The sequence below is a fragment of the Xyrauchen texanus genome, chromosome 45, assembly GCF_025860055.1.
Source record: "Xyrauchen texanus isolate HMW12.3.18 chromosome 45, RBS_HiC_50CHRs, whole genome shotgun sequence".
Taxonomy (NCBI): Eukaryota; Metazoa; Chordata; class Actinopteri; order Cypriniformes; family Catostomidae; genus Xyrauchen; species Xyrauchen texanus.
This window is the reverse complement of record NC_068320.1, coordinates 27,118,163-27,141,813: the sequence shown is the minus strand read 5'-3', so window position 1 is coordinate 27,141,813 and position 23,651 is coordinate 27,118,163. Positions and strand designations below refer to the sequence as shown.

General features: G+C 38.5%; 1 protein-coding gene across 4 annotated transcripts in view; it reads left to right on the top strand.

The window, feature by feature from the left end:
- Positions 1 to 23,651, top strand: part of LOC127637370 (pleiotrophin-A-like) — a 59,254-nt gene that overhangs the window by 27,276 nt on the left and 8,327 nt on the right. For all 4 annotated transcript variants that reach the window (XM_052118393.1, XM_052118395.1, XM_052118394.1 and 1 more), the window contains exons 2-4: positions 13,208 to 13,296; positions 15,248 to 15,421; positions 16,303 to 16,461. In XM_052118393.1, the coding sequence (XP_051974353.1) occupies positions 13,209 to 13,296; positions 15,248 to 15,421; positions 16,303 to 16,461 (421 nt within the window). In that variant the 5' untranslated portion in view covers position 13,208. The remainder of the gene's footprint in view (positions 1 to 13,207; positions 13,297 to 15,247; positions 15,422 to 16,302; positions 16,462 to 23,651) is intronic.

Below are 23,651 nucleotides of genomic sequence, written 5' to 3'. Positions count from 1 at the left end.
TCTAAAGCAGGTATAAATACTGATCTAGTACAGGTATAAATACTGATTCAGAACAGTTATATTCATTGATCTAAAGCAGGTATAAATACTGATTCAGAACAGTTGTATTCATTGATCTAAAGCAGGTATAAATACTGATTCAGAACAGTTGTATTCATTGATCTAAAGCAGGTATAAATACTGATCTAGTACAGGTATAAATACTGATTCAGAACAGTTATATTCATTGATCTAAAGCAGGTATAAATACTGATTCAGAACAGTTGTATTCATTGATCTAAAGCGGGTATAAATACTGATCTAGTACAGGTGTAAATACTGATTCAGAACAGTTGTATTCATTGATCTAAAGCTGGTATAAATACTGATTCAGAACAGTTGTATTCATTGATCTAAAGCAGGTATAAATACTGATTCAGAACAGTTGTATTCATTGATCTAAAGCAGGTATAAATACTGATCTAGTACAGGTATAAATACTGATTCAGAACAGTTGTATTCATTGATCTAAAGCGGGTATAAATACTGATCTAGTACAGGTATAAATACTGATTCAGAACAGTTGTATTCATTGATCTAAAGCAGGTATAAATACTGATTCAGAACAGTTGTATTCATTGATCTAAAGCAGGTATAAATAATGATTCAGAACAGTTGTATTCATTGATCTAAAGCGGGTATATATACTGATTCAGAACAGTTGTATTCATTGATCTAAAGCAGGTATAAATACTGATCTAGTACAGGTATAAATACTGATTCAGAACAGTTGTATTCATTGATCTAAAGCAGGTATAAATACTGATCTAGTACAGGTGTAAATACTGATTCAGAACAGTTGTATTCATTGATCTAAAGCAGGTATATATACTGATTCAGAACAGTTGTATTCATTGATCTAAAGCAGGTATAAATACTGATTCAGAACAGTTGTATTCATTGATCTAAAGCGGGTATATATACTGATTCAGAACAGTTGTATTCATTGATCTAAAGCAGGTATATATACTGATTCAGAACAGTTGTATTCATTGATCTAAAGCAGGTATAAATACTGATTCAGAACAGTTGTATTCATTGATCTAAAGCAGGTATAAATACTGATCTAGTACAGGTGTAAATACTGATTCAGAACAGTTGTATTCATTGATCTAAAGCAGGTATATATACTGATTCAGAACAGTTGTATTCATTGATCTAAAGCGGGTATAAATACTGATTCAGAACAGTTGTATTCATTGATCTAAAGCGGGTATAAATACTGATTCAGAACAGTTGTATTCATTGATCTAAAGCAGGTATAAATACTGATTCAGAACAGTTGTATTCATTGATCTAAAGCGGGTATAAATACTGATTCAGAACAGTTATATTCATTGATCTAAAGCAGGTATAAATACTGATTCAGAACAGTTGTATTCATTGATCTAAAGCGGGTATAAATACTGATTCAGAACAGTTGTATTCATTGATCTAAAGCAGGTATAAATACTGATTCAGAACAGTTGTATTCATTGATCTAAAGCAGGTATAAATACTGATTCAGAACAGTTGTATTTATTGATCTAAAACAGGTATAAATACTGATTCAGAACAGTTGTATTCATTGATCTAAAGCAGGTATAAATACTGATCTAGTACAGGTATAAATACTGATTCAGAACAGTTGTATTCGTTGATCTAAAGCAGGTATAAATACTGATCTAGTACAGGTATAAATACTGATTCAGAACAGTTGTATTCATTGATCTAAAGCGGGTATAAATACTGATCTAGTACAGGTATAAATACTGATTCAGAACAGTTGTATTCATTGATCTAAAGCTGGTATAAATACTGATTCAGAACAGTTGTATTCATTGATGTAAAGCAGGTATAAATACTGATCTAGTACAGGTGTAAATACTGATTCAGAACAGTTATATTCATTGATCTAAAGCGGGTATATATGCTGATTCAGAACAGTTGTATTCATTGATCTAAAGCGGGTATAAATACTGATTCAGAACAGTTGTATTCATTGATCTAAAGCGGGTATAAATACTGATTCAGAACAGTTGTATTCGTTGATCTAAAGCAGGTATAAATACTGATTCAGAACAGTTGTATTCATTGATCTAAAGCTGGTATTAATACTGATTCAGAACAGTTGTATTCATTGATCTAAAGCAGGTATAAATACTGATCTAGTACAGGTATAAATACTGATTCAGAACAGTTGTATTCATTGATGTAAAGCAGGTATAAATACTGATCTAGTACAGGTGTAAATACTGATTCAGAACAGTTATATTCATTGATCTAAAGCAGGTATATATGCTGATTCAGAACAGTTGTATTCATTGATCTAAAGCAGGTATAAATACTGATCTAGTACAGGTATAAATACTGATTCAGAACAGTTGTATTCATTGATCTAAAGCGGGTATAAATACTGATTCAGAACAGTTGTATTCGTTGATCTAAAGCAGGTATAAATACTGATTCAGAACAGTTGTATTCATTGATCTAAAGCAGGTATAAATACTGATTCAGAACAGTTGTATTCATTGATCTAAAGCTGGTATTAATACTGATTCAGAACAGTTGTATTCATTGATCTAAAGCAGGTATAAATACTGATCTAGTACAGGTGTAAATACTGATTCAGAACAGTTATATTCATTGATCTAAAGCGGGTATATATGCTGATCTCAGAACAGTTGTATTCATTGATCTAAAGTGGGTATAAATACTGATTCAGAACAGTTGTATTCATTGATCTAAAGCGGGTATAAATACTGATTCAGAACAGTTGTATTCATTGATCTAAAGCAGGTATAAATACTGATTCAGAACAGTTGTATTCATTGATCTAAAACAGGTATAAATACTGATTCAGAACAGTTGTATTCATTGATCTAAAGCAGGTATAAATACTGATTCAGAACAGTTGTATTCATTGATCTAAAGCAGGTATAAATACTGATTCAGAACAGTTGTATTCATTGATCTAAAACAGGTATAAATACTGATTCAGAACAGTTGTATTCATTGATCTAAAGCAGGTATAAATACTGATCTAGTACAGGTATAAATACTGATTCAGAACAGTTGTATTCATTGATCTAAAGCAGGTATAAATACTGATTCAGAACAGTTGTATTCATTGATCTAAAACAGGTATAAATACTGATTCAGAACAGTTGTATTCATTGATCTAAAGCAGGTATAAATACTGATCTAGTACAGGTATAAATACTGATTCAGAACAGTTGTATTCATTGATCTAAAACAGGTATAAATACTGATTCAGAACAGTTGTATTCATTGATCTAAAGCAGGTATAAATACTGATCTAGTACAGGTATAAATACTGATTCAGAACAGTTGTATTCATTGATCTAAAGCGGGTATAAATACTGATCTAGTACAGGTATAAATACTGATTCAGAACAGTTGTATTCATTGATCTAAAACAGGTATAAATACTGATTCAGAACAGTTGTATTCATTGATCTAAAGCAGGTATAAATACTGATCTAGTACAGGTATAAATACTGATTCAGAACAGTTGTATTCATTGATCTAAAGCAGGTATAAATACTGATTCAGAACAGTTGTATTCATTGATCTAAAGCTGGTATAAATACTGATTCAGAACAGTTATATTCATTGATCTAAAGCAGGTATAAATACTGATTCAGAACAGTTGTATTCATTGATCTAAAGCTGGTATAAATACTGATTCAGAACAGTTATATTCATTGATCTAAAGCGGGTATAAATACTGATCTAGTACAGGTATAAATACTGATTCAGAACAGTTGTATTCATTGATCTAAAGCAGGTATAAATACTGATTCAGAACAGTTGTATTTATTGATCTAAAGCAGGTATAAATACTGATCTAGTACAGGTATAAATACTGATTCAGAACAGTTGTATTCATTGATCTAAAGCAGGTATAAATACTGATTCAGAACAGTTGTATTCATTGATCTAAAGCAGGTATAAATACTGATCTAGTACAGGTATAAATACTGATTCAGAACAGTTGTATTCATTGATCTAAAGCAGGTATAAATACTGATCTAGTACAGGTATAAATACTGATTCAGAACAGTTGTATTCATTGATCTAAAGCAGGTATAAATACTGATTCAGAACAGTTGTATTCATTGATCTAAAGCAGGTATAAATACTGATCTAGTACAGGTATAAATACTGATTCAGAATAGTTGTATTGATTGTTTCTCTGCTTTGACTGAATCTGCCCATGTTTGTGTGTTCAAAGTTTCTGTTTTTATACTCTTTTAAAGAATATTACTGGGAAAACGTTTACATAATAGGACAAGAACTGTTTTTAAAAAGCCCCAAATGTCGCCCTGTTTTAAGGATGAGAGGTGAGTAAACGTGGGTGGGGGTGTGAATGATGAAGCCATTCCTCTTGTTTTGGACATAATTGCTTTGTGCACGCACCTGCTTCCAAATGCACCATCTGTCATCAGCCCGAGAAAAACTCACAAGACAATTCAACACGTTGCATCTAAATTATGATACTGAAAATCGAGAATGTAGAGACGGCAAGGACATTACATCATTTTCGGAAATATATATGTTGCATTTTAATTTAATTTAATTTAAAAATACCTTAACTTTTGGCAGGTCAATCAAAAAATAAGAAACAGATGTTAAAAATCATATTGCACATTTTCCCAAATGTAGTATACAGAAGAATGTCATTTTAGTTTGAGTTAATAATAGCTGGGGTTGAGTGAGGTAACGGCTCATTTTTGGGAATGTTATGTATTTATTGCGTGGAAGGGTTTGGAGGAGTGTGTGCCCCAAGCTGAACTTTTCTCAGGAGTGAAATTCGTGGATAGACACGAATGTTAAAAAGTCGATTTGCAACACATCCCATTTATTTTCCATTTTAGGGGGCTTTTCAGGCTGTGATCTGAGTGAATGTATTTGAGTGTGTATGTGTGTGTGTGTGTATAAATAAGTGTGAAAGTGATTTGGGATTACAGGTGTCTGGCAGGTTTATCTGAGTGCCACCGGCTTTATCCGGGCCAGTTCCATCTGTCTGAGTGTGTGTTAGACTTGTGGCTTTGTGTCGCTCCGTGTGTGTTTGTGTGTGTGAGAGGGTTTCTCTCGCATGAATCAGATTGTTTGATTTGTGTCTTGTGTGTTTACTGAGATCAGATGCTCAGAAGCACTCGCAGTAATTCTCTGACCTGCAGTATTAATAAAAGAGCAAAACAGGGCAGGATCATTTGAGTCAAGCATCACTGTTACTATTGCTCACACATCATAGAGTGAAGAATTTCAACAAACACGTAATATAAAGTATTATTCTGTGCTGGTGAAGCTACTTCCAGACTGTAGATTCACACGCTAAAAGCTACTCATAAATGTAAGTAGTTAAACTACAGTCAAGCTACTCTTACACTATACACTAACATTGAAGCTATTGAAAAAAAGAGTAATAATAATAATATTTTTTACTGTATGTAATCAAAAGTTCTAGTCTACTTAATATTCACTACTAAAACTAGAAAACACCCTATTTTATATCACAACATTTTAATTTACTGATAAACTGCAGCAATACTCGTCATATTTCGCAAAGTCCCCTTTAAGGATGCACAGGGCTCAAGTGAATCGGTGAATCATTTATGTGAACTAGTTCATTTACATGAACCGACTTCCTTAAATGAATCAGAGTTCCCAACACTAAATATAAATGAATAATTATTTTAACTGGTTCATTTACATGAACTATCCGAACGAATCGACTCCCTAAAATGAATCTGAGTTCACAACAATAAATATGAACTAATAATTATTTTAACCGGTTCATTTACATGAACTATCCGAATGAATCGACTCCCTAAAATGAATCTGAGTTCACAACAAGAAATATGAACTAATAATTATTTTAACCGGTTCATTTACATGAACTATCCGAACGAATCGACTCCCTAAAATGAATCTGAGTTCACAACAATAAATATGAACTAATAATTATTTTAACCGGTTCATTTACATGAACTATCCGAACGAACCGACTCCCTAAAATGAATCGGAGTTCACAACATTAAATATGAACTAATAATAATTTTAACCGGTTCATTTACATGAACTATCCGAACGAACCGACTCCCTAAAATGAATCGGAGTTCCCAACATTAAATATGAACTAATAATTATTTTAGCTGGTTCATTTTGAACTCTCCAAACGAACAGACTCATTTAAATGATTAGATTTTCCCAGTGTTTAGGTGAGTGTTGCAAGACAATGTAACAAATGAAGTGTTTTTTAACGCTATAAATCTTCTCAATGAGAAATGTAGCTCGTTACTGGCAAACTAGTGTGGAAAAAAGCTGAACTTAAATTATTATAACTATAAATGATTCTTCGTGATCAGACTTGTAGGCGATACCATTGACATCGATTGAGGCGACGCCGTATATCTGTTTGTGTTTGCTTTGGTGCTGTGAAGGTTGTGTAATATTTACATCATGTTTATAGATTCACTCCAAACTGAATTTTGGCTCATACACAGTAAATCTCTGCAGGCGTCTGCGATTCTTACACTTTAAATGTCTGAACTCGCCAAATAAACCAGTCGAAAGCAAGCAGGAATTCACACACACACACACACTGTTATATATGTGTACTGTCAAGATGCTTGTTAACTTTAAGATGACCTGTTGACAGGTGTATGTGTGTGTTACCTGCAGAATACAAAGTTTTACAGAACTTTAGTTTGGAAATGTGCTGCTAACAATTCACACTTCCTCCCATCCTAACACATTCCTGCTGAGACAACCAGTTTAATCCAGCCTGAGGTGGTTATCTGGTCCCTTCACTGTCTGTTTTGCTGGTTTTAGAGATGTTTTGAGGATATTGTCAGTTGGCCAGGCTGGAAGACCAGCTGAACCTTAGTGAATAATATTTTCAGACTTTTGGCATCATTTGGCACAAATCCAGCTTGATTGATAGAATATTCTGCTCACAAGTGATATTTCCCTTGATTTCTCATATTGCATCTCATGCATGCTCTTCACTGACACTTTTGTCTTTTTATAATGTATTTTCATTGTTTAATAATTAAAGTCTGAGACGAGGCTTAAACAGTCAAATCTATATATAAAAGACATTTGAAAATAAAAAAATGATTGTTGAAGGCCTGTTAAAAAGCATTCAATTCGGTTTTAATGTGACCTTCATATAATAATAATAATAATAATAATAAAATAGTTTTCTGTTCCCTAGCAATAGTTTTCTGTTCCCTAGCAATAGTTTTGTGTTCCATCGCAATAGTTTTGTTCCATCGCAATAGTTTTGTGTTCCCTCCCGATAGTTTTCTGTTCCCTAGCAATAGTTTTGTGTTCCCTAGCAATAGTTTTGTGTTCCCTAGCAATAGTTTTGTGTTCCATCGCAATAGTTTTGTGTTCCCTAGCAATAGTTTCGTGTTCCCTCCCGATAGTTTTCTGTTCCCTAGCAATAGTTTTCTGTTCCCTAGCAATAGTTTTCTGTTCCCTAGCAATAGTTTTCTGTTCCCTAGCAATAGTTTTGTGTTCCCTCCCGATAGTTTTCTGTTCCCTAGCAATAGTTTTCTGTTCCCTAGCAATAGTTTTCTGTTCCCTAGCAATAGTTTTCTGTTCCATCGCAATAGTTTTGTTCCCTAGCAATAGTTTTGTGTTCCCTAGCAATAGTTTCGTGTTCCCTAGCAATAGTTTTGTGTTCCATCGCAATAGTTTTGTTCCATCGCAATAGTTTCGTGTTCCCTAGCAATAGTTTTGTGTTCCCTCCCGATAGTTTTCTGTTCCCTAGCAATAGTTTTCTGTTCCCTAGCAATAGTTTTCTGTTCCCTAGCAATAGTTTTGTGTTCCCTCCCGATAGTTTTCTGTTCCCTAGCAATAGTTTTCTGTTCCCTAGCAATAGTTTTCTGTTCCCTAGCAATAGTTTTCTGTTCCCTAGCAATAGTTTTCTGTTCCATCGCAATAGTTTTGTTCCCTAGCAATAGTTTTGTGTTCCCTAGCAATAGTTTTGTGTTCCCTAGCAATAGTTTCGTGTTCCCTAGCAATAGTTTTGTGTTCCCTAGCAATAGTTTTGTGTTCCCTAGCAATAGTTTTGTGTTCCCTAGCAATAGTTTCGTGTTCCCTAGCAATAGTTTCGTGTTCCCTAGCAATAGTTTCGTTCCATCACAATAGTTTTGTGTTCCCTAGCAATAGTTTTGTGTTCCCTCGCAATAGTTTTTTTGTTCCATCGCAATAGTTTTGTGTTCCCTAGCAATAGTTTTGTTCCATCGCAATAGTTTTGTGTTCCCTAGCAATAGTTTTGTGTTCCCTCGCAATAGTTTTTTTGTTCCATCGCAATAGTTTTGTGTTCCCTCGCAATAGTTTTTGAGAACCTTCCAGAAGAACAACCATCTCTGCAGCACTCCACCAATCAGGCCTGTATGGTAGAGTGGCCAGACGGAAGCCACTCCTCAGTAAAAGGCACATGACAGCCCGCCTGGAGTTTGCCAAAAGGCACCTGAAGGACTCTCAGGCCATGAGAAACAAAATTCTCTGGTCTGATGAAACAAAGATTGAACTCTTTCTTTTGGACTGAGGTCCTGCAAAGAAAAATGGGAGAAACTGCCCAATTATAGGTGTGCCAAGCTTGTAGCATCATACTCAAAAAGACATCAGGCTGTAATTGGTGCCAAAGGTGCTTCAACACAGTATTGAGCAAAGGGTGTGAATACTTATGTACATGTGATTTCAAACAGACTTCTTTCATGTTGTCATTATGGGGTATTGGTTGTAGAGTTTTGAGGAAAATAATGAATATAATCAATTTTGGAATAAGGCTGTAACATAACAAAAAGTGGAAAAAGTGAAGCGCTGTGAATACTTTCCGGATGCATCGTATATATATATATATATATATATATATATAGGGTCGCAGATAGTGCTGAAAACTTCCTGCTGTCTTGGGCCAAAGGCAGTGAAACTCCCGGGACAGGTGGCCAGTCCATCACAGGGCACATTCACACTCTCACCTATGGACAATTTAATGCTCCCAACCTGCATGCTTTTGAACTGTGGGGGAAACTGGAGCACCATGGTGACTGTTGTTAAACAGGTACATCCATTGCAAGGGAAACCAAAATCCAACCAAAATCACTTGTACTGCATGCCGTAATTATGATTTCTGAACTGGTAAAAACTTGACAGATGGACTTGAAGGCAGCCACACACACACACTCATCTCCTCTGGGTTTCTCTGTGTGTTGTCTCTGCATTCAGTCGTGTCCAAACAGACGAAACACAGAAGATCCAGATTTGGGTCCGAGTCAGAATCTCTGGATCAAACCCTGTCAATCACAGCTCACCATTTCTCCAACTTCAGCCTACAAATGTCTTGCAAGAACATATTTTACCACACATCACTTTTAACTCAAAGCCAAAGATTTGCATCACTACACTGTTGCTGAAATATTGAACTGTTTTGGAATCGGATCTTGAATCGAAATCAAACATGAGGTGCCTATAGATTCCCGCCCCTGCAGATCCACCAATAGACCCTAAAGGATGGTCGCTAGTGAGACATAACGAATCACACTTGCAAACCCTTAAAGAATGAAGACCTGAGGGCGGGTTGCAAGTGTGTGTGTGTGTGTGTGCAGTGAGCTAAAGCTGTTATCCTGCTCTAACACTCCATTAGCTCATTGATCAGTGTAGAAACAGGAGGGAGAGACTGACAGAGTGATCCATCACACACACACACACACACACACACACACACACACACACACACACACACGCATGCTTTTTTTCACCAGAAGAAAGCTGTACTCATTTGCAGTTGACAGATTACTGGAAGACTGGTGCATTGGTTCTTAAAGTAACGTATTATTCTAAAATTCTCATATGCAGCACCTTTATTTTCCGAAATGGTTTTGCGTTCCCTTACAATACCTTTATCCATCCTGTGGTTTTACTACAGTAACCATAGTAACCCGTGTTCCCTCGCCATAGTTTCGTGTTCCTTCGCTATAGTTTCGCGTTCCCTCGCCATAGTTTCGTGTTCCCTCGCCATAGTTTCGTGTTCCTTCGCTATAGTTTCGTGTTCCCTCGCCATAGTTTCGTGTTCCCTCGCCATAGTTTCGCGTTCCCTCGCCATAGTTTCGTGTTCCTTCGCTATAGTTTCGTGTTCCCTCGCCATAGTTTCGTGTTCCCTCGCAATAGTTTCGTGTTCCTTCGCTATAGTTTCGTGTTCCCTCGCTATAGTTTCGTGTTCCCTCGCCATAGTTTCGTGTTCCCTCGCCATAGTTTCGTGTTCCCTCGCCATAGTTTCGTGTTCCCTCGCCATAGTTTCGTGTTCCCTCGCCATAGTTTCGTGTTCCTCGCCATAGTTTCGCGTTCCTCGCCATAGTTTCGTGTTCCCTCGCCATAGTTTCGTGTTCCCTCGCCATAGTTTCGCGTTCCCTCGCCATAGTTTCGCGTTCCCTCGCCATAGATTCGCGTTCCTTCGCCATAGTTTCGTGTTCCGTCGCCATAGTTTCGTGTTCCCTCGCCATAGTTTCGTGTTCCCTCGCCATAGTTTCGTGTTCCTTCGCTATAGTTTCGTGTTCCCTCGCCATAGTTTCGTGTTCCTTCGCAATAGTTTCGTGTTCCCTCGCAATAGTTTCGTGTTCCTCGCCATAGTTTCGTGTTCCCTCGCCATAGTTTCGTGTTCCCTCGCCATAGTTTCGTGTTCCCTCGCCATAGTTTCGTGTTCCCTCGCAATAGTTTCGTGTTCCTTCGCTATAGTTTCGTGTTCCCTCGCCATAGTTTAGTGTTCCTTCGCAATAGTTTAGTGTTCCTTCGCCATAGTTTCGTGTTCCCTCGCCATAGTTTCGTGTTCCCTCGCCATAGTTTCGTGTTCCCTCGCCATAGTTTCGCGTTCCCTCGCCATAGTTTCGCGTTCCCTCGCCATAGTTTAGTGTTCCTTCGCAATAGTTTAGTGTTCCTTCGCAATAGTTTAGTGTTCCTTCGCCATAGTTTCGTGTTCCTTCGCCATAGTTTCGTGTTCCCTCGCCATAGTTTCGTGTTCCCTCGCCATAGTTTTGCGTTCCATTGCAAATAGTTGTACTGTAGTAACACCATGGGTCATTTCCATGTTTTTAAAGGTGCTGAAAGTGATTTTAGCCGTTCTACTTCCACGAGACTTTGCTGTTAGCCACGCCCCCTCTTTTCAAAACACTGCACGCCAAAGATACACATTGAGCTTTGTTGAGTCCTACATCATACAGAAACGGTTGTCAATAACAACAGCAGCACAACAGCGCCCTCTACTGACAACTGTTATGAACAACATGGCATAAAAATACCATTAAGCCTCAATAATTCGCTGCAACTACAACACTATGAGAACGCACAAAATGATTGACAGGTCGAAAGCGTCATCATCCGCTGACACATTTAGTTGTTTACAGAGTCTAGTGATGTCACAGAGACCGGTGACACTTATTTCATGAATATTTTTCAGGGAGTAGTAAATGTTTTTGCTTACAGCACCTTTAAAACCATGATTCTTACCACAAAAAATATTACATAGCATAGCAGTTTTACTATACTTCATTTTTATAATTACATATTTTTTCATGGAAACCATGGTACAAGTATGTTACGTCTGTACCACAAATTAACCGGTGTTACCATAGTAACCATGTTATTTTTGGCTATTACCATAGTTTTGGTTTTTCTGTAATATTACTATGGTTTAAATATGAATATCATGTTTAAAATATAGTCACTGTAGTAAAACCATAGTAAACTGTTTGGTTACTTTAGTTTTCCTACAAATACCCATGGTTGGGGAGTAACGAGATACACGTAACTGTGTTACGTGTTTAAAATATGAAATATTAGTAACTGAAATCCACTACATACAGTTTAAATAGTGGGTAATCAGAATACATTATTTATTTATTGAATTGAATATTTAGCCAGTCACACGTTGTGTTGTGAGTGAAAAGGTGGTTATGACGTCATTAAGGAACTTTGCCTTGGAGGCTTAATAGAGTAGTTACATGCTATGCTATGCTAAATGCTAACAGAAGTTAACGTTGCATAGAAATGTACAAATAATGGATTTTCTGCCTCATTCTATGAACCGAATCCACATACGATCAGAAAAGGATGTTGTTGTGTTCACTCTGTGGGGTTTTGAAGTTTAGATTAGCATAAATGTGTGTAAACATTTAGCTTTATGCTAAGCTAAAATGCTATTTCTTGCCTTTACATGCATCTGTTACTAGACGTGATTATAGTTTATAATTAATTCTATGAAGAAAATTCATATAAGACGTATATTCAACGAAGCATAATCAAATGAGTCAAATTATGTAATAAATTAAAATTTTAGCGTACAGGTTTCTAACGACATGAGGGGGAGCAAATAATAACAAATTGAGTGTTTGAGTGAACCTTTTTATTGTTCTTCCTTGAAATTTAAATCACAATTCTGGATCCCGTTTAATCAGGGTTTGGAGGGCAGATGATGTTATCACCAATCAGAATGTGTTTGTATATCCGACTCGTGAGTTTTTGATTAGAAGGTTTTTGCCCGTCTGACTGAAATCGGTTATATGTGACGCTAATTATTTCACAGTACGACTAAAGTGGAACAGCTCAGCCGAATGGACATCCCAGATATCTTCCACTCTGATCAGCACAAAGAGATGCAGACAGCTCACAGAAACATTTCCAAGTCACATTTTACCTCATTTATTAGTGCAAAATATATGTGTTAATTTCTATGTTGATTTTGGGGTGAAAGTTTACCTGGAGATACTTTTGACAGGTTTGGTCAACCAATGAAAATGAGCATTTTTAGCATGAGGCAAAACTAGAAAAAAGAGAGAATTGATGTTAATGGGCACAGTAGGAAATCAGCCAAGCAGAATTAGGATGGGAGAAAGAGAAAGCGAGACAGGGAGCCCCATAAGTAATTGAAATGGAGGTGATGTCGCTGTTGGGCTGTACCGCTACTGTAGCTAAAGTGCAGTCATGCGTTTTGGATATAATGGCTTTCTAATTATTCAACCCACCTTTACTCTTCCTCCAGAGAGACGGAGAGAAGAGAGAGCGAAAGAGAGAGTCTGTTGTTGATGAAGGATTTACAGTTTGATGTTTGTTGTATTATGAGTTATACTTCTAATGTGTGTATTTGTTTTCCCAGCATGCAGAAGCAGTGGGTGTGTGTGGCTTTTATAGCCCTCCTGGTCGTCACAGAGACGCTGGCAGATGGTGGGAAAACAGAGAAACAAGGTTGAACATTACCCCATTATGCTCTATTTTACCCCATACTTCATTATATTACTCAATTTTGCTCTACATTGCCCCATACTGCTCAATATTTCCCTATTACTGCTCTATAATACCACAGACAGCTCTATATTACCCCACACTGCTCTACATTTCCCCTAATTGATCTATATTACCACATACTGCTTAATATTACTCAATTTTTGTCTATATTGTCCCATACTGCTCTATATTTCCCCTAACTAATCTATAGAACCCCATACTGCTTTAAATTACCCCACTCTGCTCTATATTACCACATACATCTCTATAGTACCCTATACCGATCTATAATACCCCATACTGCTCTATATTGTCCCACACTGCTCTATATTGTCCCATACTGCTGTATATTGTCCCATACTGCTCTATATTGTCCCATACTGCTCTATATTACCCCATACTGCTCTATAATACCCCATACTGCTCTATATTACCCCATACTGCTCTATATTACCCCACACTGCTCTATAATACCCCACACTGCTCTATAATACCCCATACTGCTCTATATTACCCCATACTGCTCTATATTCCCCTCACTGCTCTATAATTCCCCACACTGCTCTATATTCCCCTCACTGATCTATATTGTCCCATACTGCTCTATATTACCCCATACTGCTCTATATTCCCCTCACTGCTCTATAATTCCCCACACTGCTCTATATTCCCCTCACTGATCTATATTGTCCCATACTGCTCTATATTACCCCATACTGCTCTATAATACCCCATACTGCTCTATATTACCCCACACTGCTCTATAATACCCCACACTGCTCTATATTACCCCACACTGCTCTATATTACCCCATACTGCTCTATAATACCCCATACTGCTCTATATTACCCCATACTGCTCTATATTCCCCTCACTGATCTATTATTCCCCATAATGCTCTATATTACCCCACTGCTCTATATTTCCCCATACTGATCTATATTACCCCATACTGCTCTATATTACCCCACTGCTCTATATTGTCCCATACTGCTCTATATTACCCCATACTGCTCTATAATACCCCATACTGCTCTATATTACCCCACACTGCTCTATATTACCCCATACTGCTCTATAATACCCCATACTGCTCTATATTACCCCATACTGCTCTATATTCCCCTCACTGATCTATTATTCCCCATACTGCTCTATATTACCCCACACTGCTCTATATTGTCCCATACTGCTCTATATTACCCCATACTGCTCTATAATACCCCATACTGCTCTATATTACCCCACACTGCTCTATAATACCCCATACTGCTCTAGATTACCCCACACTGCTCTATATTACCCCACACTGCTCTATATTGTCCCATACTGCTCTATATTACCCCACACTGCTCTATATTGTCCCATACTGCTCTATATTACCCCATACTGCTCTATAATACCCCATACTGCTCTATATTACCCCATACTGCTCTATAATACCCCATACTGCTCTATATTCCCCACACTGCTCTATATTACCCCACACTGCTCTATATTACCCCACACTGCTCTATAATATCCCATACTGCTCTATATTACCCCACACTGCTCTATATTACCCCACACTGCTCTATAATATCCCATACTGCTCTATATTACCCCATACTGCTCTATAATACCCCATACTGCTCTATATTACCCCATACTGCTCTATAATACCCCATACTGCTCTATATTACCCCACACTGCTCTATAATATCCCATACTGCTCTATATTACCCCACACTGCTCTATATTACCCCATACTGCTCTATATTACCCCATACTGCTCTATATTACCCCATACTGCTCTATAATACCCCATACTGCTCTATATTACCCCATACTGCTCTATATTACCCCATACTGCTCTATAATACCCCATACTGCTCTATATTACCCCATACTGCTCTATATTACTCCATACAGGTAAGAAAGAGCGTAAATCGGATTGCGGTGAGTGGCAGTGGAGCGTGTGTGTGGCTAACGAGGGTGACTGTGGTCTGGGCACTAGAGAGGGAACACGCACCGGCACTGACTGTAAACAGACCATCAAAACCCAGCGCTGCAAAATCCCCTGCAACTGGAAAAAACAGTTTGGAGGTGAGAAGCCACACACACACACACACACACACACACACACAGGGATCATGATAAATATGCCTCCGTTGTTCAATAACAAGCAGGATATTCAAACAGATTTTCATACTCTTGAATGACACGGCTATGGTGAGAGCCAGACACTTTGTGTGTTTGTGTTTGTGAAAGCATATGCCACCTTCCCTCTGGATTTTAGGTATGCACATAAACTATAAACAAACACTGAAACTGTAGGGTGTATTACTGAGAAGTCTCTCTAGGAATGTGAAATATGCCGTACACACAATCTCCCTTTGAAAGCACATCAGGAAATTCCGATTTAATGAAACATGTTCGCTCTAAATGTTCCTCAGTGCTGAATCCTGCAGCGTAGATTTGTGTAGTTCAGCATTTGTGTCAGTGCAGTTTAGTGTTGAAATGCTGCCGTCCCGTGTAGAATATTTCCTCTGTGAGTTTTAAAAGCTCTTTTTCCACACCGGTCTCATTTTGAGGGTCTGGATGCAGGACAGCGTCCGTTCAGCCGCAGGACTTTAAATATGTCATTAGAGACAATTTTGTGCTTGATTGAAGCAGTTTAACCTGCATGAATTCCTGTAGAGAAAGAGAGAGCGCTCACACACACAGAGACAGAAAGAATGAAAGAAGATAAATAAAATAAAGAAACGAGAGTGTTGAATTTTAAACATCGTCCAAAGTACTTGAATTCTCTATATTGACGGGAATATTTCAGGAAATGTTGATTTTAAACCTCTATGTTGCGTGTATGTACAAGCATGTGACTTTTACTGTATGTAAGTAAAAGCCATACACGGCATGTATCATGTTTGTGAACTGATTCCACATGCAAGTGAAGCACTGAAGTGTGTGTTGTGTGTCTTCTGTAGGCGAATGTAAGTATGATTTCCAGGAATGGGGGGAATGTGATTCCACCACGGGAATGAAGACACGCACCGGTGCGCTGAAGCGAGCGCTGATGGACGCAAACTGCCCGAATACAGTCAGCGCCACCAAACCCTGCGGCAAACCCAAGACCAAGCTGCATGGTACAAACACACACACACACACACATTGACACACACAGAGCAGAACATTAATGTGTTCAGAAAGACACCACAACATTACACAACACATATTCCTTTTTGCTAAATATTTCGATATGTACAAGTAGTTTGAGAGTGTAGAGAAGTGGGCGGTCGCTGCAGAGCTCTTTTGGAGCACATTGTGCTGAAACACATACCTTCGCTTTTAAAAGGTTGCTGTATACAGTGGACACAAAGTATTCATCACGCTAGTCTCCAAGAAGACTGGCTATATTTCTCTTGACATGGTCGCAGATTTGAAGAACAGACTCTTGTCTTAACGTCCTGAGACCCGAGCGCGGTTGCTGTGTGCAGTTTCCGTTCCCCAATTTGATTTGTTACTAGTAGCACCTAATAAACATGATCTATCTAGAGCAAATCGTTCTCGTAAAAATGAATGTCCACGTATGTGGACAGCGGGACAGAGTTGTGAAATTTTTAATAATACCAAACAAATGTTTTTTTTTCATCAAACTGTTTATTATGTTTGCACGTGTGTTGATTATTCATGTTTTTGAGATGTTAATCAGAAATTAGCATAATTAATTCTGATTCAAAGTAACGTCCAGCATCATCCAATCACAGCCAACCATGTTAAAATAAAATGATACATTATAAATGGTGAATATAACCAAATGTATATTAAAATGAAGCGAAATGACCCACAGATGTGTTCATGTTGAAAGTTATTCAAAATAAATAACATGCAACTTTTGAGGGAATAATGTCCCACAGTCCACGTATGTGGACATCATGTTTATCAGCGCACTGACACATGAAAAATGAATGAATTTCTTAAAGCGAGATATCAAATGAAACTAGAGACTCTCCTCTTTACACACAAACAGGTTTCAATGAGAGAACTTCAAGAGGTTTCTTACAAGAGGCACTTTTGTTGGCTCTGCGCCTGTAGAAGTGCTTCACTGAAACTGATGTCATGTTGTCGTGCCATGTGACTCGGTGCGCCTGAAGTTTAACCCTTAAATGTCAGTCTAGAGTCTTGTGAACACAATTCAGTTGGTTTATGCTTTGTGCAAAGCGAAGCCAAAATATAACGACCACGCATGTGGATGCGGGGTCGCACAGAGAAATTGTTGTTTAATCGTGGTGACAGAATAATTTTATGAGTTTCAGTTGCAGTTAAACTGCAGCAGTGGAGTGATTCAAATGTTGATCTTTCTGATTGTTGGCAACAGTTTACCGCAGTCTCTTTGTGATGCATCACTTCATCATTCCTCATTTTTAAGTCACTTTGGATAAAAGCAGCTGCTAAATGAATAAATGCAAATGTTGGCAGCGAAAATTTGTGTTAATCTTTTGCAAGCATAATTTTGCAAAACAAAAGCTTAGATTGGATTTTATGCTGCTAATGGACACACACACTCAGGGCTGAACCGGGAAGAGAAATCGGCCCGGGATTTTACATAGCAACTGGCCCAAAAGTTGAACGGGGTGGTAGGGGGGTGTTCGCTGTCCTTTTCTGCATATCGTGGCACCGTTTTGTGGTCCGTTTTGCATAACGCGGCGGCTCATTTTAGCTTATCGCAGCCTGTTTCGCGGCCCGCTCTGTTCTCCCGATCGCCAGTCCGCCCCTGATCAGCCCCAAAGTGCGTCGGCCCACCGGAAAAATGCCCGGTATGCCAGATTACCAGTCCAGCCCTGCACACACTTAACACTTAACCCTTAAAGAAGCGTTTCAAATACACCGTGATATGATATAGTTTGGATTGTTCAGACTGAAGACAGGTGCCAAAGATGATGCAAAATGGAAAGAAAGAAAGAAAGAAAGAAAGAGAAAGAGAGGAAGTGTAAGGGAGATGGATTTGGCTCTGTAATGGATTCGAGGGCTCCTGCGTACTTGTCAGATTGATCAGGATTTGGACTGGAGCTCAAGTGCTGCAGCCACCATGAAAGACTTTAAAGAGCCGAATCCATCATCAAACATCAGGGGAACAGAGGTCTATTTGGCAAGAAAAATACTGTTCTATACTTACATTTTTGTATTTACGTGGCTCGCTGTACGCTCGTCGAAATGAACACTAGAGGTGCTACAACCTCAATGACTTTTATTCACTTTCACACAGTCAGTTTATTTCGCCCTGTTCCTCACGCAATGCTATCTTATGACATCTAAACACTTACTGTAGTGCATGACACGTTTTAACATGTGCATTACATAACCTACATTTACATGCTTTTACACTGCGATCACATTACGTGGTAGTTGAACTGATATAGCGTTGCATTTGTGATGTAAAGGAGCGGGGCCTATGGAGGACGAAACCTGCAAAGATAATAAATGAATGCACATCGTAGTAAGGAATATTCCTGTGCACCTGTTTTCTCCAGGGGGCAGTACACGCGTACTGAGAGCAGACAACACAAGATGAGACACGTTCTTGCATTCAAACAGGTATTTCAAGCACAGCATGATGGAGCACAAATCCAAACGCTAAGTTTCAAACATTGTTTAATTTGACATGGCGACCTAAAAACGGTACATTTATCAGGCAATGCATCTGAGACGCTCCAAAAGTCCTCATAATTGGGGGTTTGTGTATCTCAGAGAGTATTGACGCTGACTATCACACCTGGAGTCGTGAGTTTGGGCGAGTCAGGGCGTGCTGAGTGACTCCAGTCGAGTCTCCTAAGCAACCAAATTGGCCCGGTTGCTAGGGAGGGAGGAGTCACATGGGGTAACCTCCTCGTGGTCACTATAATGTGGTTCTCACTCTCGGTGGGGCGTGTGGTGAGTTGTGTGTGGATGCCGCGGAGAAAAGCGTGGAGCCTCCACACGCGCTACGTCTCCGCGGTAACGCGCACAACAGGCCACGTGATAAGATGCACGGATTGATGGTCTCAGACGTGGAGACGACTGAGATTCGTCCTCCGCCACCCGGATTGAGCGAGTCACTACACCACCACGAGGACTTGGAGCGCATTGGGAATTGGGCGTTCCAAATTGGGGAGAAAAGGGAGAAAAAAAACCAATCCCTCATATTAAATCTCAGACTGATTGACGAATTCAGCTGCATAATGGTTTGCTCTGAACTGTAGGTCAATGATTGGCTCATGTATATATTGCATTCTAAAGCCACTTTTTTTATTGACTTTTTTGAATGCTTTACTTGTGTGCCAAAATAATTTAATGCATATATATATATATATATATATATATATATATATATGTATGTCGATATATATACACGTTAATTCAGTGCGATTAATTTGACTAAAAATAACGTGTTAAAAAAATTTACGCTATTAATCATAAAGCCCCCGGACCATAATAAGGGAGATTCCTGAGAAATGCTTGTAGTACCACCTGTTTACTCCAGGGGGCAGTAAGTGAAACTTCAGCTGTGTGAGCAACACACAGTTTATACAGTGAACAAACACTTCAGCAGAACAACACAAACGTGAGTTATGTTCTTGCGTTCAAAACACTTGATGGAGCGCAAATGTGAACTAAGAGATCTCAAGATGTGTTTAAAGATTGAGTATTAAACTATATTTAACTCGACACAGTGAGCTAAACATTTTATGTGTATGATGAAACGCACCCGAGATGCTACACAAGCATGTCTGACGCAGGTGTCCTTAAACAAGCCCTCATAATAAATCTCACAAATTCTCTTGTGTAATGGATTACTGTGAACTGTGTGTCAATGATTGACTTGTGATCAATAATATGGTAGTAATCAATACATTGTATTTTAAAGCCGCTTTTTGTCTTATTAATGATGAACTCTTCTGCCACAAGAATGTAATGCATTTTAATTATCTGAATATTTTTTTTTTATATATATATATATATATCATTTTTAAATATTTAAAGATAACTATGTATAATTATATATTGATATAAATATGTATAATCATTATATATTGAGATATTATTATATGAGGGGTTTTCTCATCAAATATTTGTATATGCGATTAATCACGATTAATTAATCAGGACACCATGTAATTAATTTGATGAAAATTTTGAATCAATTGACAGCCCTAATATATATAAATGTAACTATAATTATTTAATCATTATAAACGTAATTATTGCTATTTGAGGGGTTTTCTAAACTAATATTTATTTATGCGATTAACTGCGATTTAATTAACTGGAATACATGTGATATAAAAACACAGAATTAAAAATCAACATTTAATATGGAATTTCATTTAACATTATTGCATTTCGCCAACCATTTTTTGTATTATTTCTGCACTAATGCGAGCATTTATTTTCATTATTTAACTAAACTATTTATTTCATTAATCGTAAATTAATCTCCTTGCATATTTAAATATTTTTATATATTTATGCACTAATATGTGAAATTATTTAGTTATTTATGCACTGTATGTATATGTGAATATTATTTTTGTCGACACGTGAGCAGAAAGTGGGCTAAAGCACATAACTGGTAATCAGAAGGTTGCTGGTTCGATCCCCATTCATGAATGAATCTGATTTTAATCATATGAATGTGGTTAAACTTAAACATAAATGAAAAGGCCATGAAGTGTCCTGAGCTATGAAAGAGCGACCTAAATAAAATGTTCCTCTGGGAATGGCAGAACAGTGTTGTGTGTGTGTGTGTGTGTGTGTGTGTGTGTGTGTGTGTGTGTGTGTGTGTGTGTGTGTGTGTGTGTGTGTGTGTGTGTGTGTGTGTGTGTGTGTGTGTGTGTGTGTGTGTGTGTGTGATGTCTGCAGGTGCAATACAGTTAAATGTGCATTTGTGCCCTTTCCAGTGTGCCAACAAACACAGGACAGACGTGATTAGAAACTCTATTCCCTCAACAGCACACACACACAAGGGTGTTGTCGTCCGGGTCTGTTTGAGGTGATAAGAGCACAGCAGAGAGGATTGTGGGGGTTTGGGAGAGGGTGCCACTGTCACAGATGAATGAACAGAGAGGTAAACAGGTAAACACACAGTAAAGGCTATCTCACCTGTTACCATGTCCCTCGGTACGGCAGGTCGGAGGGGACATTGCATCACTCACGATATCATTCAAGAAGAGACAATGCAGTGGCTTTTCCTCAAGCTCTGATTGGTCGGTCCACCTCTCTTTCTCTCTTGAATAGAAGGTGACATGATTTTGCTTGTATTAAAGGTAAAGTGTGTGATGATTTGAAGGTTTTCTGCACATGTTGATTGTTCTGTGCGGACGCTTGAGAGTTCAGACCCGTGACGAGTTCAGACACGACGACACACAGCAGGTGTTGATGAGAAATATTGACGTTTTGACAGTTTTAGCAACAGGTGATGTGTTTCTGTCTGGTAAATCACAAAGAGAGGTAATTAATCAAAGTCAAGGTTCATTTCATATCAGTGATGAGATTTATGCAGATTTATAAATATCAGAATATATTAATAAAATGGAGATAAAAATAATTTTGTATTTATTTTTTTAGATCGGTGGTGGTGTAGTGGTCTAAAGCACATAACTGGTAATCAGAAGGTCACTGGTTCGATCCCCACAGTCACCACCATTGTGTCCTTGAGTAAGACACTTAACTCCAGGTTGCTCCGGGGGGATTGTCCCTGTAATAAGTGCACTGTAAGTCACTTTGGATAAAAGCATCTGCCAAATGCGTAAATGTAAATGTAGATCCTAAAAATGTGTAATAATACTAAACTATAGAAAGTCAGATTTTCTTCATCAAATGGTTTATTATGTTCACATTTTTGAGATGTTAGTCAGAAATTTGCATATTTTATTCAGATTCAAAGTAATGTCCAGCATCGTCCAATCACAGCCAACCATGTTAAAATAAAATGATCCATTATAAATGGTGAGTCTATGTACTGATGATCATCGTCCCATGTGTGTCAAACATGTTGAGTGATCCAAACATCATCTGCAGCCTGAAACTGAACTTATGATCAGATTTTAGTAGTGAACGCACTTAACTGCATAGAGAGCTATAGGATGCTCCCTTGCTCCCTATTTAGTGCATGACTTAACCTCCAGTGTGCTGTCTGTCTGCACTGGTCTCAGAACAGTTATAGAGAGCTATAGGATGCCCCCTTGCTCCCTATTTAGTGCATGACTTAACCTCCAGTGTGCTGTCTGTCTGCACTGGTCTCAGAACAGTTATAGAGAGCTATAGGATGCTCCCTTGCACCCTATTTAGTGCATGACTTAACCTCCAGTGTGCTGTCTGTCTGCACTGGTCTCAGAACAGTTATAGAGAGCTATAGGATGCTCCCTTGCACCCTATTTAGTGCATGACTTAACCTCCAGTGTGCTGTCTGTCTGCACTGGTCTCAGAACAGTTATAGGAGAGCTATAGGATGCTCCCTTGCTCCCTATTTAGTGCATGACTTAACCTCCAGTGTGCTGTCTGTCTGCACTGGTCTCAGAACAGTTATAGGAGAGCTATAGGATGCTCCCTTGCTCCCTATTTAGTGCATGACTTAACCTCCAGTGTGCTGTCTGTCTGCACTGGTCTCAGAACAGTTATAGAGAGCTATAGGATGCTCCCTTGCTCCCTATTTAGTGCATGACTTAACCTCCAGTGTGCTGTCTGTCTGCACTGGTCTCAGAACAGTTATAGAGAGCTATAGGATGCTCCCTTGCTCCCTATTTAGTGCATGACTTAACCTTCAGTGTGCTGTCTGTCTGCACTGGTCTCAGAACAGTTATAGGAGAGCTATAGGATGCTCCCTTGCTCCCTATTTAGTGCATGACTTAACCTCCAGTGTGCCGTCTGTCTGCACTGCTCTCAGAACAGTTATAGGAGAGCTATAGGATGCTCCCTTGCTCCCTATTTAGTGCATGACTTAACCTCCAGTGTGCCGTCTGTCTGCACTGGTCTCAGAACAGTTATAGGAGAGCTATAGGATGCTCCCTTGCTCCCTATTTAGTGAATGACTTAACCTTCAGTGTGCTGTCTGTCTGCACTGGTCTCAGAACAGTTATAGGAGAGCTATAGGATGCTCCCTTGCTCCCTATTTAGTGCACGACTTAACCTCCAGTGTGCTGTCTGTCTGCACTGGTCTCAGAACAGTTATAGGAGAGCTATAGGATGCTCCCTTGCTCCCCATTTAGTGAACGACTTAACCTCCAGTGTGCTGTCTGTCTGCACTGGTCTCAGAACAGTTATAGGAGAGCTATAGGATGCTCCCTTGCTCCCTATTTAG